The sequence below is a fragment of the Eucyclogobius newberryi genome, unplaced genomic scaffold (genome assembly GCF_026437365.1).
Source record: "Eucyclogobius newberryi isolate DKJ021-1_F unplaced genomic scaffold, fEucNew1.0.hap1 SCAF_515, whole genome shotgun sequence".
Taxonomy (NCBI): Eukaryota; Metazoa; Chordata; class Actinopteri; order Gobiiformes; family Gobiidae; genus Eucyclogobius; species Eucyclogobius newberryi.
This window is the reverse complement of record NW_027316185.1, coordinates 20,227-38,178: the sequence shown is the minus strand read 5'-3', so window position 1 is coordinate 38,178 and position 17,952 is coordinate 20,227. Positions and strand designations below refer to the sequence as shown.

The following is a 17,952-nucleotide window of genomic DNA, read 5'->3' as shown; positions in this document are numbered from 1 at the left end:
TAATTTGAGAGATGTAAAGTCTGGTGTAATTTAATATAACTTCTTTACCTCCGGTCACAAGAAACAACAGCCCAAAAGGGTACGCTTCAAAATCATAACTGTTATTTTTTAAATAGGGATTCAAGTCAGTTCACTGGGCAGAAATGCCATTGATTTTAAAGAAGGAACTGTAACTGTAACCAAAGTCGCAATCAGTGTTGAATAAACAAATGAATAAAATACACATTATAATGGGTTGTTGAATAATTATAGAATGATATTGTGAATATTAATCTAATTTGGAATCTAATTGGCTAATAATCAGTTACATTAAAGTGATATTAAAGTTTTGTATTTGTAATGATTAAAAATAGGCTTGTATCAAAAACATCTGCAGCCCGTGTTACCGTACTGTGTTTGTCTTCAGTTTTTCAGTGTAAGTTGCGTTCCTGGGACCAGCAGAGAGCAGAGGACATGGTGGTCAGGGCTCGGGTCTCACTCATGTCTTTCAGTGTCTGGACTGGATGGTGTCCTCCAGGTGTCACTCCCTCTCAGGCTGCACAGCGGACTAAACCTGCAGCACTGAACTAGGTCCTGGATCAAGACCTGGAGGTGCGTCCCGAGCCCGGGCCCTGCACCGGGGACAAGTCTCCAGACAAGTTCATGTGTGGGTCATACTGTGCTCTGAAACGTTTCCTCATGGGACAAATAAAGGTTCTCTTATCGTATACACTTTAAGATGACCTTTTCCCCATTCAAAAGACGTAACATTTTGAAAATATGACCTCTGAAACTCATGAATAGGGACAAAAACATAGGGATGATTAATGGAATAGTTGTTTAGATTTCAAAAGGCGATTTCAATGGGATAAAGAGATATCGCTTGTGGCAATCCTGATGCTGTTACTTGACAAAAAAAAGTTTCAAAAACATGAATTTGACATGTTTCCTGAGGCTTTTTGATAACATTCCTGCTCTGTCTGAGTCATGGAACCTCCTCTCGCTCTCTCACACGCACACACACACATACACGCACACGCACACACACACACACATACACGCACACACACACACACACACACACACACACATACACGCACACACACACACACACACATACACGCACACACACACACACACACACACACGCACACACACACACGCACACACACACACACACATACACGCACACACACACACACACACACACACACACACACACACACAGTTTGAAACAAGAATGGGCAAAAGCAGGAAGCTGAAACACAGATAATGAATGTTCGATTATCCTTTCAATAAACAAACTAGTTAATTTTTATCCATTCACTTGTTTTGGCCCTAGTTCTATGGCAATCTCACTGTGACATCAATGAAAAAGTAGGACCTAAAACTGTCTCAGGAGGAGTTGGAGGAAGTGTCTGGGGAGGGGGAAGTCTGGGAGTCCCTTGCTTTGACTGCTGCCCCCGCGACCCCGCCCTGGACAAGCGGAAGAAGATGGATCAGACCTGGACAAACTTAACAAACGTTGGCCCAAATGTCACAATGACTCCGAAGTACGCGTTCAGGAAGATGTTTTTTTGCATGTTCTCTCTCTCTCTCTCTCTCTGTGTGTGTGTTTGTGTCCTTTTGTGTTGTATCTTCAAAGTGGGACACGATTCTCTAGATAAATACGTGGTACAAGGGGGTCTACACGTCTGCGCACGACCACCCAAACGAGCGGTCGCCCATGAAGCCCCCCCGCAGCTTTTATTGTGGAGGAGCCCGGGCGGATGTTCGCGGCCTCCATCGCTCTGACGCTGGCGGAGCTTCAGCGCAGTGATTTGGTTCGGTCGCCGCTGCAGCAGGAGGAAGGACCGCGGGTCTAACCTTCTTCTTTCGGTTTCGCCTCGAGCTTTTGTCCCCTCTCGGTGGCTCCCGGGTTCGTTCGCCGCAGGGCCCCCGCAGTCGGAAGAGCAACGCCGCCCCCGGTCTATGAAACGCGCGCAGACGGCATCGGAAAAGCAAGAGGACGGTTCGGAGCAGAGTCGCCATTTTACCCGCACGCTTTCCCTGACAGAACCGCTAGCACAACAATGGCTCTCAAAAGAATTCACAAGGTAAGGAAGTGAGCGGCGAGGCCCGGGGTTTCGCGGATTCCCACCGGGATTTTCGGGGTTCTCCCTCCCCGCGCGCGGCTCGCCCGTTCGGCAGCCCCGCGAGTTACGGGGCAATGTTTAAAATATACGTGCAGAAAAACGGCCAACGCTAGGATTTCTCCGCGCAGCTAACGGGTCTGAGAGGCGAGTGACGACAGCGAGCAATGCGCCGATGTTGTGACAAATTCTGCACCCCCTGTCAGAAAGACGCGCTCCGTCAAATCCGCCAGATTTTCACTAAGTCGCGCGTTTATATGACACTATGTTCGCATTTTTAAAACATATTACAGTTTATTTTCAAATATTCGCGTCGTGTCACTCTTACAGTTTCTCCTTTAGCAACGATGTGATCCCTTAATCCCTTGTGACCTGACTGTTTACTTTGTCACACATGGACTGCCTCGATGTGCAGTGTTTCCCGGTAATGGAGGAGACTACAGCGGCTCCACGGTGTCTGTGTTTCACCCACAGAGTCTGACAAAACACACAATCTGCAGTTAGAAACCGTACTTTATGCTCGTGGCGCTGTCATAAACACCGAGTGAAACCAAAATGCCATGTGCTAATCATTGTATGTGACAGATTCTTTACAAAAGTAGTACTTGAAGTTGAACCCAGTAACTTTGACTTTATTATTAACTTAATTTCGTCGTTTGGGCCGAGTCGAATGCCTAGTTTTGTTGTCGTGTTTATTAAATAATTCATCCACTTTGTTATAACCGGGGCCAAATATACTGGTACAGTTTGTCAATATTAAGGGCAAATGGCCAAAATAATGCTCTTAAATTGACAGGCGATCGCTTTGGCTCAGAATAAAGAGATAAAAACAATCTGATTAGATGAGCATTTCCCCCCAAATTTGTCTTTGATTTATTTAATGTAGCAGAATAATTTGGCTGTGTGAACGTCTGTGCTTTAAGGCTGCAGTTCTTTATTGATTAATCAGCCGATGGTCTCTTACATTTATAATTAGTTGACTTAATTATTTTATCTAACACTATGCGACATGCACAACAACAAAGGAGAAAGCTGCGAGTTTCGGGTGGAGTGACAGTGCATTTTAATCTACATTTTTACTGCTGTTCGCTATCGGGCAGAAACGAGTGAATTGATGAATCGCAACTGATCGATTTATCGAGATAATCATCAGCTAATGTAGTCATCGATTAATCGTTTACTCCCAAGACATGCCGAGTGCTGAGAGAAGAGGTTTTATGACTCAGGACAAAGCAAGAATTACTTCAAAAGAATGACTTCATATGAAACCAGTACATTTACTGTTTTTGACCCATAAATGGGGTTTGTCTGTAAATAAACTCCACCGCCGTAACTTCATCTCGGTCGAATTTAGTTCTTTACTGGCATTTCGAGTTCTAAACAACGATTTGATTAATTGAAAGAATAATTTCTAGACGTATTGCTCATCAAACCGATTGTTAGTTGCAGCCCTAGTTCAATTAGTATTTATCTTGTATTGTAGTATTTGTTTTGTTGCAGATCCCTAGTGACTATAATAATAATGAGCATGAACTGTACTTTTGTTCTCGTTCTCTTAAAATAACAGATCGCAACAACTATACGTCCCAGCAGTACTTAATCTGTTCCTAAAGCATTGGTTTTCTGCCAGATGCCCTCACACACTGCTCCATTTGCGTCGGATGCTGCTGCTGCTTCGTTAGTTTGACAGCGGCGGCCGTGACTTCTGCAGCTCCTCACGCGTTTCGCTCGGGATGCGGAGTTCGTCACAACACCTATCCGCGTTCTGCGTTTCACCGAGCGGCTACGAAACGACACGACACGCCGCTAAAACGATACTAAACCACTGTTTAAGACCAGCCGCGTACCCCCCGGCGGTTCGGCATAAAGTACATGTCATCGCCAATGCGTGTGCCATCAATGAACCGTTAGCATGTAGCGGCTAACGTCTCTGCGTTGGTTTGCTAACGCGGTTTTAGCTACAGATTTCCCCCCAGATTAAGCGTTGATTAAACTCGTGTTTAACCCCAACGCGTTTGAGCAGTAGCGTGTTATCACGTGGATTTTTCATCACTCTACACGCCGTATCTTGCTCAATAGTGACATTGAATTGAACAGATTTAACGGCTTGCAGATGAGCTAACGCTAACTGTTAGCATCGGAGCTAGCCTAATGGTCGGGCAGTGTCTTAAAGCCAAACTGTCATCATATAAAAACTCCCTTTCTCTTATTCATTTTGATTTTTATACTTTGTCATGACATTGTCTTTTACTTATATAAATATGCATGACGTAGTACAATATTTACAGGTTATATAAATTTGCAGGGAATGCCTTTTTGTCGGATCTTTTGAATATTTTTGTAGGTTTTAATTACGCGTCGTGAGGTTTTATGCTCGTGCCTGACTGTTTATTAAATGTTTTGTTGTTTACCATAATCCTTGACAAGAACAAGCTCGTAACAAAGCTAGCTCTGTGTCGTGTTTTTTCTTTTTTTCACACAGGCCCCACGGGTCGCTTTATGTTTGACTGTCATTGTCATATACTCCGCGTTTACTTCTATTGGGGCTTTTCCTGATCGCTTTTATAAATATCCCCGCGTTTATGAATATTTGTGTCGTGTTGTGATGTGATAACCAAGCGTTTACTCGTGTAAATGAAGCCGGAATGCTAAATGCTAAGCTAATGTTTGCATCAGAACTGCACCGGGGCTAAACGGAGCTAACCGTGCTATCATGCATCAAAACCACTCTGTAAACACAATTTTACAAACTAATGTGTCATTAAGTCAAGATTTATTCAAGCGTTATTGTGGTGACATCCATCTTGTCTTCTGATAATCTGTCATAACTGAAGAAAAGTGTAGTGTTCAACCAGTGTTACACCAGGACATTATATTTATATATTTTCTATTTGTTTATTATTACGTCTGGCACGTCACTGAAGACGGTCAGGTTTCGAGAGGTTAAATTGTGTGTCAAATGCCAAATCTGATGTGTGTAAAATGATTTATTTGTGATCACGGTCCCTCAGAACATCCACATCAGATATTGCGGTTCAGCATGTCGTTTGAACTCTAGAAATGTAATTGTTATCGGATGTTTGTGTGCATGCAAACATAGCAAGTGGTTTCCCATGAGCAGAGGAGACTATGTTATCTTTTTCCTTCTATAGTCTAAAAAATAAGCAGGCCAGAAATGTGTACGACAAATTATGCTTTTCGTGCTTGTGGTATTGCAATAACTCTATGAAAGTAAACATATTTAAGCTGTAATCAGAGTTTTGATCAATTGTAATATTTGACATTTATACTCGCATGTGTTGCGTATCACTTGTTCCACTTTGGGGTTTTTTATCAGCTGTGCACTTGGATTACACCAGAATGGAAGACTGTATGTGGAACTCTGAGTAGTTTATAGAAGGAAAGGTATTTATTTACTTTGCATTTAGAATTGAAATTGTAACTTTTTTGTGTTTTTTTTTGTGTTTTAGGAGTTAAATGATTTGGCACGGGATCCTCCAGCCCAGTGTTCGGCAGGACCAGTAGGAGATGACAGTAAGTTTATACACAAACAGTTTCAAAATGCAGTACAAATATATGAGCTGTAGATTGTATTGTATTGTATTAAATCTCCCGATTTTAAGATATTTCAATCGACCTTTTGTATGTTGTTATCCTTTATTTTGGTAGCGAAAGCGAGCGGTGGGAACATGCGGGGGACACGGGCGCCGTCATGTTTGTTGTGATGACGCTGCTGGGCGTGTTTCCCACCCAGAAGTCAAATTTAAATGAAGCAGAATTATATGAGCGGTGGCCATGGCAGTGGTGCTGCCGGAGCCAAATCAACATGTTAAAGTCAATATAAGTTCCCTCTTGTCTGTTTGATACAGAAGCATATGGAGGACCGAAAATGAAGACGCGTGTGTGTTGCGCAATGCGTTATTTGTCCCTTGGGATGAAAAATAGGTTTACCAGCGCTATAAAATTATTCTACACGGCGTTACAGGAAAGATAAAAGAATTTGGTGTTTTTTTTTTAACAAAATGCTGATATTGTTTTTTCAGTCGGCTAGTTTTATACTGGGTCGGTCGGGTTACGGCAAACAGACATATTATTTTGCTCAGCCTAATCAGTAGTGCAAAATTAAATGTGTTGCGATCACCACAGGCACATTAAACTTAAACTCTGGTTAGTTAAATCACAAAATGGCCAATAACTTTGAGGAAACCTTTTATTAAAACATGTTATTTTTAATTCAGGGTTGAAATGACACCAGCCTGGTCTTTGGATCTTTACATTTTGTTCCATTTAAAGTGTTCTCAGGTGTTTTTGGTTTCAGAAACATCTCCACCTGAACTGTAAATATGACTTATTGATTCTCCAGGCTTAGGAAGAAGCATCAGGTGAAAGAGTTTGAATATTACAATAAAGTGTGATCCAAGGACAGTCAGCCCTGTTTTTTATCAACTAAAGCTTCTGTGATAAATAAACGTGAAAGTTAATAAGTATTCACAAGTCAACTGTGTCCTTCTCTTATCAAAGAGACGTTCTATTTTAGTAAAACCACCATTAAATCTCAGTTTATCAGAGTTCACAGCTTTTATAAAGTGTAATCTTCCACACAGCTTTCACTTCTGCTTTCACAGAGAGTAATAAACAAATATAGGTTTGCCCCATAGAGTTAATAATATGACCGTTCTGTTAACTGCAAGGGACAAACATTTAACTTTAACCTGTTACTTTTAGGCCATTGTTTCTGCCATAATCTCATATTCTAATGCTGTTCTGATCGGTTCAGCAGCGGAAACATTTGAAAACAGCTGAAGGACCTAAACAAAACCAAAACCATCACGGACAGAATTTCACTTTTTTTTTTTCTCTTGGATGATTTTTAAATGACGTCGTTTCATGTTCAGAGGTCACTGGGATCAGCTGTCGGCCATAAAGCGACTCGTGGGCTTAGATTTAACCAGGGCTAGGGTTTTTTTTCAATATATTGTCATTTAATTTATTTTATTTTGACAACATAACATGTCATGTTTACTTTTACAGGTCTAAACTTTTAACTATAGCGCCAATAATCACCACTAAACCAGGCAAAATCCAAGATTTACCAAGACTGGACCAGGACTGGACCAGGACTGGACCAGGACTGGACCAGGACTGGACCAGGACTGGACCAGGACTGGACCAGGACTGGACCAGGTTTAGTCTAAATTTACAGGGGATCAACATGTGATTGAACGATTTAGAAGTGGCAAAACATTTTAATAATATTATCACTAAAAAAAATAAAAATAAATACAATTTCTAATAAAAACAAAATTAATCATAATAATAGCATTGCGCTTCATCTTTTAATTGTAGAATTGTGTCCAAAGTGCACATTTCAAACCCGTCCGGGAGCTTCAGGAGCATTAACATCTGAGAGACTAAAGAAGGATCATAAAAAGTCTGAAACACAAACCCCAGAATCCCACAGAAATAATAATAATAATCATAATAATAATAACCGCCGTCTTCACCATTTGGTCGAACTGAGCTTTAGATCGCCACATATTTTGCAGCTCTGATTTTTAAGATGCAAACCAACAATCCTTGACCCACAGTTGAAAGTGGTCTTCAGTATTACCGACGCATGATGGACGTGTGCGGAGCGACGCCGTTCAGACGCCTCCAGCGCCGCGGCGTGATATCGGCGAGCGGCTGGTCGTGATGTGTCGAGCGGCGGTTTTATCACGCGGCTGTTGAGTGGGATCGAAGGTATGCGGCTATTAAAAGAGCCGTGAGAACAGACGGCGTCGCACGTTAGCAGCTCAAACCCGGGCACAGACGTCCTCCTGCTCCATTTCACTGCCACAACGTACGATGGATAAGAAAACGGCGGCGTCTATATAAGCAGCGGTCCTTTCTGATCAGTGGAGAGCTCAAACCATTGTGTTGTACATTGAGACTGTTTGAATGCATTTTTTAACCAAATACAGGTTGAAAAATGATGAATGAAGAAGGCTCCTTAATAATATAGACCAAGTGTGTTATCGAGATTCCATGATTACCGTATTTTCCGAAGTATAAGTCGCACCAGCCAAAAAATGCATAATAGAGAAGAAGAAAAAACAAAGTCGCACTGGAGTTTGACATGCGGTTGCAAGTGTGAAAATGGCAAATAATATCACATATAAGTCTCATCCCGACCCAAACTATGAAAAACTGGTCCGAAAAATACGGTATTCGCAGTCAAATCCTTAATGTTCTTCTTAACTCAGTTCTTCTTAATTCATGTGCAATTACTGTCGTGATCACATGCAATGGTATTTATTTGTCTATGGGAGTTTTTATTTGTTTATAAGAGATCTTCTACTGAAAGTGTTTGTCAGACTTCCTTTAAGTGATCTGTTCTTCTGTATCTACCTCTGTCTCTACCTGCGTTGCACCAATGAAATTTCCCCATGTGGGACAATAAAGGAATATCTTATCTTATCTTATCTTAACTTTCTGAACAATTTGACATAAACGTCAAGATAATAACGCACGTTACGTTCAGGTTTATACTTGTGAGGAAAAGCGGAGCAGAAAGGACTTCATTTTTAGTCTAAAATTGTCATTTCTTTTAATTGAACTAAAAAAAAACGTTTTCTTCTAAACATGTCACGATTATCGCTTTGTAGTCTTATATTGTGAGCTAAATGATCAAAGTCGTAGCTTTGGGTCCACGATGAAAACTGGAAAATATTGTCATTGTTGTCGTGCATCGTCTGTAATTCAAACTCAGACATGTATAGTAATAATGTCATAAACACGGGAATATAAAGTGATATTTGGTTGATTTTGTGGCTCGTTCACATTCTCACATCAACAAGACATTTACGGAGACAATTTGAATAAAATGTGAACTTGACTCAAAATATAAATTGCATGTAATCGCAACAGAAATGGCCTTTAGATATTTCCTCGAGGATCGTTAAACCCTCGTTACTTTATCTGAATGAGACAAAACGTTTTTTACTTGTTCATTGTTTTACAGATGCAACATTGTGATTTTATGGAAACATCTCAAGACAATTTTCTGGTGTTTTCACATTTTTTTAATCCAACAAACGACTTTAGAACGAATGCAATTTAATGTGTTCCTTTTACGTTTATTGGCTGGAAATGCCAAAAGTCATATAGGACAAAAAATGACAAATATAAATGAATACACAAGTATAAATGTAGAAAATAATAAATAAATGAAAGAATAAATGTGGCTATTTAAGAATGGACACATTCATAAATATCTGTAGCTAATACTTTTTTCTTTTAAAAACTTTTTACGCTGAAAATGTGGGCTTTTGTGTTTAAAAGCTATTAAAATTATCATTATTTTTTTGTTTATAATTGCATTTATCCCTACATTCTTTTATTTATTCTTTTCTATTTGAAGTCATTTTTAGTCCTCCATAATTATTACTATACAGGGTTCAGAATAAGCGGTATCGCATCGCAAAATGCTACGCAATTTCTTTCATAAGATGCATTCGTCATAAAGTGCTTTTGTATCGCAGCTTTTGCGATACAAAAATGTGTGTTCAATTGTATAACCAAAGCGCCTAAAACTACTGATCACTCGTCAGTCGATCGTCAATAACAGCATGACACATGTGGACACTGTGTTGTCATGACGAGTCACGCTGCTGCTCAGATCGCGAGTCAGAAAGTGGGAGGAGCCACGTGCGGTAAAGTTTGCGTCAGATTCAGACTTCCGAGGTCAATAGCTCCTAAACGCAAAAGTCTTTGCAGATCATTCACTGCCAAACACTCATATTTACTCTGCCAAGTGACACAACCTTGGTTTTAACAATCAGATGCGTATTTTGGGCGCAGGGAATTACACTGATCCGAATGTGCAGCCGGAGCCGAGACGAGTGCTTAGGGACCGTCATCAAATGTGCAGCCGGAGCGGTGATGAGAGTACTTAGGGACAGTCATCAAATAGCAAAACGAAAAATGGAATGGAACGTCAAATAGAGCGGTACAATTTGAATAACGCATAAAATACACCATGATGGAAACACCACAGCAACCTTTATTTTTGTGAGTGTAATGACAATTAATTAATGTAAATGAGACTCCTGCAAATAGTCATCCGATTGATGATGATATGGAAGAAAGTTGTAAATAAGGCCATCTGACTTTAGTTGTTGGACAAATTAATCAACACAATTTTATTTGCAAGTTTTCTGTTTTATTTAAAGAAAAAATGTTTAAAGTGTTCAAGTTAATTTGTTTTTAAATAGAATGTTTACAAATACATTTTAAATAAATAATCATGTTATATCAATGGAAAATATTGACTTTCGTGTTTTGCTATGCAATTATGAAATTGCTATACAAATTTCGAAAAATTAACTGATTGTTTAGCAGCGCCGCTATACAAGTGAAAATCCTTCATCTGAGCCCTGCTATACAATATCAAAGCTCTTAAGTCCAGGACAAGTTTTTACCACAACTTTAATGAATTCAGCTTGTTCTTCCACTCCTAAGACTCGCTCGTCGCCAGTTGCAAAGCGAGCTTACAAACTCCATCCGTTTGTGGATGAGGTTCATTTGTGGCTCTCACATTTGGACGTTTCTTTCAAAAAGCGCTCCTGCGACTCTCTCCTCCTGTGTTGTCATAGATTTGACCCGCAGATACTTCTGCGTCTCGTCTCGCTTCCTGTCCCAGCGCCGAGTCTTTTGTTTCGCCGCTTCGTCGTCATAGCCACAGGAAGCGACGCCTTTTTCTCCGACGCCGAACCGTTCGCTCTGTGTCCGTCAAGTGAAGTTTGAAGGATATGACAGTGTTTTGTGTTTGTGTTCTTTCTCTTCTAGTGTTTCACTGGCAAGCCACAATAATGGGACCCGTAAGTATCCGACAAAGTGTTCGCCTGAAGCATTCTGGGTAATGTAGTTTAAGATGGTGGTTAAGAGCAAACGCAGGGGGACTGAATCTATTTGTTTGTCTGTTCTAAATTGGCCTCGACAGTCTTGTTCTTTGTTCAGTTTTTATTTTGACAGTTGGACGCTTGTACATTTTAGTTTTAACGTAGCTGAAATGATCGCGTTAAAAGTAAATTAAAAGCTCGTGACAGTTATAGTCGTTGCAGTATTAACGGCCGTACTGCAGTATTTTCCACATTGCGCAGCCCGACGACGATGTAAATGAATTAAACGACTGCTTACAACATAAAACGCACGAGGATTAAAGTTTATGAGTGCGATCGATATGTGAAGAATGAAGTTCAAAGCCTTGAGTTCATCTCGCGTCAGGACAGTCCCTCTACGGCCATAAGTCTTAATGTATAGAAATGTAAACGGCTCAGGTCACAATATCAATTTTAAGAGCTAAAAAATAACAGGATTTAGAAGTTATTTAGATCTATGCTCCAAAAAAGTTAAACCTAAATGTTAAAGTCAATTTTCTGACTGTTTATGTGGCATTAAAGCCCCATGTTTGTTGTTTTTAGCCGAAAAAACAAGACAGATGGACAAAAATTAAAGGTTGTATATTCTTAAAAACGTGTGTCGTGACTGAGCGAGCTGCGTCTCCACAAACCTGACTCGTACCCGGCTGACATCTTCCTCAGCCTGTCGTACAGTGCGTCGTTTTGCTTTAACGTGTGATGCAATGAGAAATAAATTGTGTTACTGTTGTGGTAGTTAAGTACAAATACCGTATTTTCCGGAGTATAAGTCGCACCAGCCAAAAAATGCATAATAGAGAAGAAGAAAAATATATATGTAAGTTGCACTGGAGAATGAAATGCGGTGGCAAGTGTGAAAATAATAAATAATATCACATATGAGTCGCTCCGGAGTATACCCGGTAAGTACAAGTATAAGTCGCACCCCGACCAAAACTATGAAAAAAATGTGCGACTTATCTGTAAAATACGGTAATTGTCCCCATTGCACTTGTAAGATCATGTCACGTTAATTTATTGCACTAAAACAAACTTGCGCGCGCTTTGTGTCTCCGATTTTAACTTTGAAACACCCAGAATGCATCAGGATGTCGTCTTTGCCGCTCTCACACTGTGTTAACTCTTTGTGTGTGTCTCGCCGCAGAACGACAGTCCTTACCAAAATGGGGTTTTCTTCTTGACCATTCACTTCCCCACAGATTATCCCTTCAAACCGCCAAAGGTGAGTCCTGCCTCGTCCTGACTCTTTCATTCACGTTCTCACTTCACGCTCTCATTTCACGCCGTCTGCCCGTTGTGCGCAGGTTGCATTTACCACAAGAATATACCACCCAAATATCAACAGCAACGGCAGCATCTGTCTGGACATCCTGCGGTCACAGTGGTCTCCTGCGCTCACCATCTCCAAAGGTCATCCTCACACACACACGACACACGCTAAAGGTCGTCTGTGGGAGGGGTCGTCTGTGGGAGGGGTCGTCTGTGCCAGGGGTCGTCTGTGCCAGGGGTCGTCTGTGCCAGGGGTCGTCTGTGCCAGGGGTCGTGTTGTCTGTGCCAGGGGTCTTCCCCTGGCGACCCCTGTCGTCTGCGCGCGCCAGGGGTCGTCTGCGCGCGCCAGGGGGCCAGGGGTCGTCTGCGCGCGCCAGGGGGCCAGGGGTCGTCTGCGCGCGCCAGGGGTCGTCTGTGCGAGGGCTCGTGGTTCTTTTAGTTTAAGCGTGTGGAAACCTTTCAGAACGATGCTGAAGAGTGAAGGTGAACTATGTGTGTTCTGAAGACGTGAGTTTCTTTCCGTTGTCCTGACGATGGCTGCTGTGGACCAGAACTCTCATTAGATCATAGCGGGGAAAGTGTTGGGACTCGAGCTCCGAAAGGACGACGCTAAAGGAGAAACGCACGTCACAAATAAAGTCGCTCTCGTCGAGGATTCAGATCCGGCTCGAAGCTCGTTTTTATTGCCGTCACAAACGAGCTTAAATGGTTGTGTTACAAGTGTGATGTAATGCTGTGTGTGTGTGATGTAATGCTGTGTGTGTGTGTGTGTGTGTGTGTGTGTGTGTGTGTGTGTGTGTGTGTGTGTGTGTGTGTGTGTGTGTGTGTGCGCGCAGTCCTCCTGTCCATCTGCTCCCTGCTGTGTGATCCAAACCCGGACGACCCCTTAGTACCCGAGATCGCCCGCATCTACAAGACGGACAGGGAGAAGTAAGTCTCAGATCATCTTCATCCAGTGTTTTTGTCACTTGAACATTAGTCCTGCTGCAAGCTCTTTACGGTTTGACTTAACGTGCACGCAGAAGGTTAAAGGTTCAGTCCTCGCTACGTCGTGTCGTGTTCTTCATTAATAAACGGCACAAAGGTCAACGACTGACGACAAATCGGATTAATGATGAATAATCGACAGCACGTTTTACGAACTCGAAGCTCGTCATGTGCGAGAGAATCGTTCTAAGTTCAAGCAGCTCGTATTAAACTTACATTTAAAGATATACATTCAAAACTTCTCCTGTAGTTTAAGGAAAAAAAACATTTAAATCTGAAATGTCTAGGTTAATTTTGTTGACATGCATTTTGGATTTCTTATTTACTTCTTTTGAGTAAACTACTGTAGATATGACTGAAAATTGGCGCAGAAATACCAATTTTGCCTCATTTTTTAGACTCGTTTCCACGTTAATGTGCTGAGAAAGAAAACTGACCCAAAAAAACAAAACAAAAAAGATATTTGTGTCTTAAAACGTCCAGATTAAAAACCTAAATTGTCTTGTTATTGAGGTAAAGTCGATCTCGATGAACTTGGATCAGGTTTTGTGCTGACATTTCGGTCCTGGAGGATAAAAAGCATTAATTATCACGTTGGAACAGTTGCGTAACACTTCAGTAAAAACATAAATGGCACAAAATAGATCTTGTTCTTGCACTTTATCAAATCAGAATCCAAACCGTGTCCATGAAAAGCGTCATACATCGAGTCTGGCGTCGCTCTCTGGCCTCGGTCCTGCATTTTTCACCGAACAGACTCGAGTTTGAACACGTCTGGAAGAACCACGACAAACGCAATGTATGGACTCGATCCCACAACTATAATCCCACAACTGGAGCCGATTCGCTTTCATCGTCACGATTTCATCTTTCACTTTATACTGTAAATCGCCACAATATTCAAAACGATTTAGGTGATTTCATTAGTTTAGTTCGTCTCTGTGGGGGTCATTTTATGCATAAAACCTGCTGAACATGTCGTTTAGACTTCTACAAACGTGCCCTGAGATGCTCATTTAGTAGTTTATTTACGGTATTTTCTCAAATGTTGACGAAATGTGACCTTTGAACCCTTTGGACCTAAATCTCGACACTGGATTCATTTTTACTTCGCATTGTTTTGTAAAGGTGTTGTGACGGGAGAAAGTAACTGGACATATGACTGAATATCCTGTCTGTCTATCTAATTATTTATTGTTAAAACCCTTACAAACCGATTTTTACAACACAAATTGCACATCTACGTTGATGTTTTTCTTCCGCGCGTTCCCCAATAAAACGACTCCAGTGGCAATGTTCGTCGTACTGCCCCTTTTGGCTCATTTGTGTGCATCGGTTACACTGTATTGGTCTGAATTTTCCTCTAAACGACGTTAATGGAGTCGGATTTTGGCAGAAACCTAAGCATAACGACTCAAATGCCCGAACGCGGCCGACGGGGCTTTATAAACCTGTAAAAGTGCCACATTCCAGTTGTGTTTGTCTTTCCGTCTTAACGAAGGAGAGTGTAGTGTAAAATACAGGACTGCAACGATTGTAGTTTGATCATCTGAACAATACAGACTCTAAAAGGCAAAGTAAAATATCTTTTTATAATAAAGACAGTGAGATCTTTAATTCACAGTGTTAATTATGAACAAATTCTGTTTTTCATCTAATAATACGCTTCATTTGTAAATGTTCTTTATCTGGAAACCTTCAGTCGCCACATTTCAGTCCTTGTTTGGTTTGACATATATTTATAAAGTCTCAAAGTCTCCACTAATTGAAAGAATATTGCATAAATTATAGTTTCTGGCCCTTGTAAAGTGTTGAACTCTATTTTCATGCTGTGGAAAAGGTTCAAAACTCAATACCAATGATATAATTCACAATTATATGAAAATGTATTAATATCAAGAGTTTATCTAAGACTTAATCCAGTAATAAACCAGGGTCCATGTAAATATAGTTTTTTCTGGTGTTATTTTCTTGTAAAATGTTTGATATTCGTCTTAATCAGAAGCGTCCAGATTTTCTGCTGAATCGTCGCTGCTTTTACTGAATCTTTTAAAAAGAAAACTACTGCATTGACCTCTGAGACGGGACGAGGGCCAAGTTTAGACTCTGTTCACATTTAATGCCAAAAATGTGAACAGTTTTAAGTTGTCGCTTTGTGTATTTGTCAGTTTAGAAAACCTTTGACACATTTTACCGTTTTAATATGCATTTAATATCTTGTAGAAGTGGGAAATATTTTGAATTATTGATCAAATAATCGACTGTTTTTAAGATATGCAAAATGTAACTATCTGTTGTCTTTATAAATATTTTTTAAAAGCCAAAAACGCATTAATTTACAAAATTCCTGTCATTTTGATGCATTTCCTGCTCTGTCTTTAGTGATAAAACCTTTAACTTTGCGTGTTGTGGAGTCTATAGTCCAGATAACGATTATTTTATTTCTAAATTGCAATAGTTTTTATCAAGTTAATTTATCGCATTTATTTAGATTACCGTATTTTCCGGAGTATAAGTCGCACCAGCCAAAAAATGCATAATGGAGAAGAAAAAACATATATAAGTCGCACTGGAGTATGAAATGCGGTTGCAAGTGTGAAACTAACAAACAATATCACGTATAAGTCGCTCCGGAGTATAAGTATACAAGAATAAGTCGCACCCCGACCAAAACTATGAAAAAGGGTGCGACTTATAGTCCGGAAAATACGGTAGTCGTTTTAAGCCAAATCAACCGTTGACTAATGTTTTTTTGTTCTTTTTTACATGTGTGTTTTACATTACATTACAAGTCAAACACTGACGTCCCGTGTCGTCTCTGCTTCTTTTGCAGGTACAACAAAATAGCTCGGGAATGGACACAAAAGTATGCAATGTAGCGCTGGAGCGAAGATCACGGCCGACCACCTCCTGCGACGCAAAGGCCCGGGTGGGCGGGGGCGGGGCGGGGCGGGGCAGCTTCAGAGATGTAAAGAGAAAAAAAACAAAAATATCCATAACGACAAACAAATGAAACGTTTAAACAGGAACTTATCGGTTTCCATTGGAGCGCTTACTTTGAGCCCGCCTCCCCTTTTTTTCCCCTCCCGAGCAAAAACGAAACCCTCCGGCGGCCCCCGGCCCGGCCCCCCGAACGCTGTACATAATGTCATCTAGAATAGTTTTAAAAAAAAACGAATAATGCATCTATTACTACCCCTTACATCACGGTTAACTTTCCCGATCATCCGTGCGTTTTTTGTTTTGTTTTTGTTTCTGTTTTTCGGGGAGGGAAGCGTCGGAGGGGAAGCGTCGGAGGGGGATCATTGTCACTCGGCTTTCTCGTTTTGCTAATACTTTCCGTAGAGACTGGGCGGTTCGAGAAGGCAGTGTTTTTTTTCACGTTTTAACGCGACTCGAAAGGGGCACTCACGCTGTTTGTGTTTTATACAAAGAGACACCATCGCAGGCTATGTCGATAATGAACATGGAAAAATAAAAACGATAAAATAAATGAATAAAAAAAAGGATGGACGGACGCACATGGCCACTGTAGACTTAAATGTTTCTATGAATGGACTTGAATTTAACCCATGCACCTCTTCTCTCTCTCTCTCTCTCTCTCTCTCTCTCTCTCTCTCACACACTTCCTCTATCTCTGTCTCTTTCTTAAAAAAATACTGAATTTAACACATTTTACCTTATTGTACACCACACTCGCACGCACAACTGTAACGCCCCCGTCACCGACCATTCTTCATTCACGAAAGTGGAGGTTTTGGACCAGGTATTTAAGCAATTTATTTTCTTAGTTCAACCTGTGTTTTTATCCCCCCCATAACTCTTTAGTTTATTTTTAAAGGTTTTTTTTCCTTTTCTTTTTTTTTTTGCTATTGTTAAACTAGAAGCTAACATCTTAAACGGCTGTGGGACTGGTTGGGCTCTGGGTGCGAGGAGACTCCACTCTTCTTGCACAAACCTCTGTATATTGAATTACCTGAGAGGCTCATTGAGCTTTGTGTGTTGATTAAACTGTGTAATAAAATTGCCTGGCTCGCGCGTCTGCTTTTCAACACTTCTGTCTGATCATAAATGATGTCAAAATGTTAAAATGTAGATCTTTGTCTTGATTAGGGCTACACAGAATAAAAATAATAATAATGACTAATTAAGTAAGTATTTTTAGACTTTAAACCTCGCATTACTTCTTAAATTTGGCCCTGAGGAGACAAAGAATGGGGCCTGTGTTGAGTTTGCATGTTCTGCCTGTGGGGGTCTTCCAGTATTCTGGTCTCTCTAGCAACAAACTGCTCAAGATGTAAGAACTGCACTGTTAAGGTAATTCAGAATATCAGACTTTCTTGGTGTAAAAAAAATCAAGAAGTGACGTTCATTGTTTTATTTAATGTCATAAATGTACTTTTGCAGTCGCAAAATGCCATTATTGGCATCATAGTATGTAGAATGTGCCTTTAATGTTCACAAATAATTTAGAATTAGGTTGAATTATGTGCGTCATATTTGGTATTATGGTGCCAGTGATTTTATTTTTTTCAATTTCCGGTTCATGCTGCCCCCTGGTGGATTTTCTGCCACATTTAGCAAACGTATTACTTGAGCACTTGCATTTTCATATTAATATAGTTTTCAAACTTGCTCAATTATCATACTTGACTGATTCGCTT

General features: G+C 40.6%; 1 protein-coding gene across 1 annotated transcript; it reads left to right on the top strand.

Annotated features, from left to right (window-relative positions):
• The first annotated feature begins 1,923 nt into the window (after positions 1-1,923).
• LOC140383496 (ubiquitin-conjugating enzyme E2 D2) lies at positions 1,924-17,315 on the top strand. Its single transcript, XM_072465957.1, has 7 exons — positions 1,924-2,075; positions 5,582-5,645; positions 10,941-10,972; positions 12,177-12,254; positions 12,337-12,442; positions 13,138-13,231; positions 16,122-17,315. Exons 1-7 carry the CDS (start codon positions 2,052-2,054, stop codon positions 16,165-16,167), a joined length of 444 nt encoding a protein of 147 aa, XP_072322058.1. The 5' UTR covers positions 1,924-2,051; the 3' UTR covers positions 16,168-17,315.
• The last annotated feature ends 637 nt before the right edge of the window (positions 17,316-17,952 follow it).

What these genes read in the sequence shown, in the direction of transcription:
- LOC140383496 (XM_072465957.1), top strand. Translation starts at nt 2,052, where the DNA reads ATGGCTCTCAAAAGAATTCACAAG. An exon ending in CTCTCAAAAGAATTCACAAG is followed by an intron (nt 2,076 to 5,581) that starts GTAAGGAAGTGA and finishes TTTGTGTTTTAG; the next exon opens with GAGTTAAATGATTTGGCACG. An exon ending in ATCCCTTCAAACCGCCAAAG is followed by an intron (nt 12,255 to 12,336) that starts GTGAGTCCTGCC and finishes CGTTGTGCGCAG; the next exon opens with GTTGCATTTACCACAAGAAT.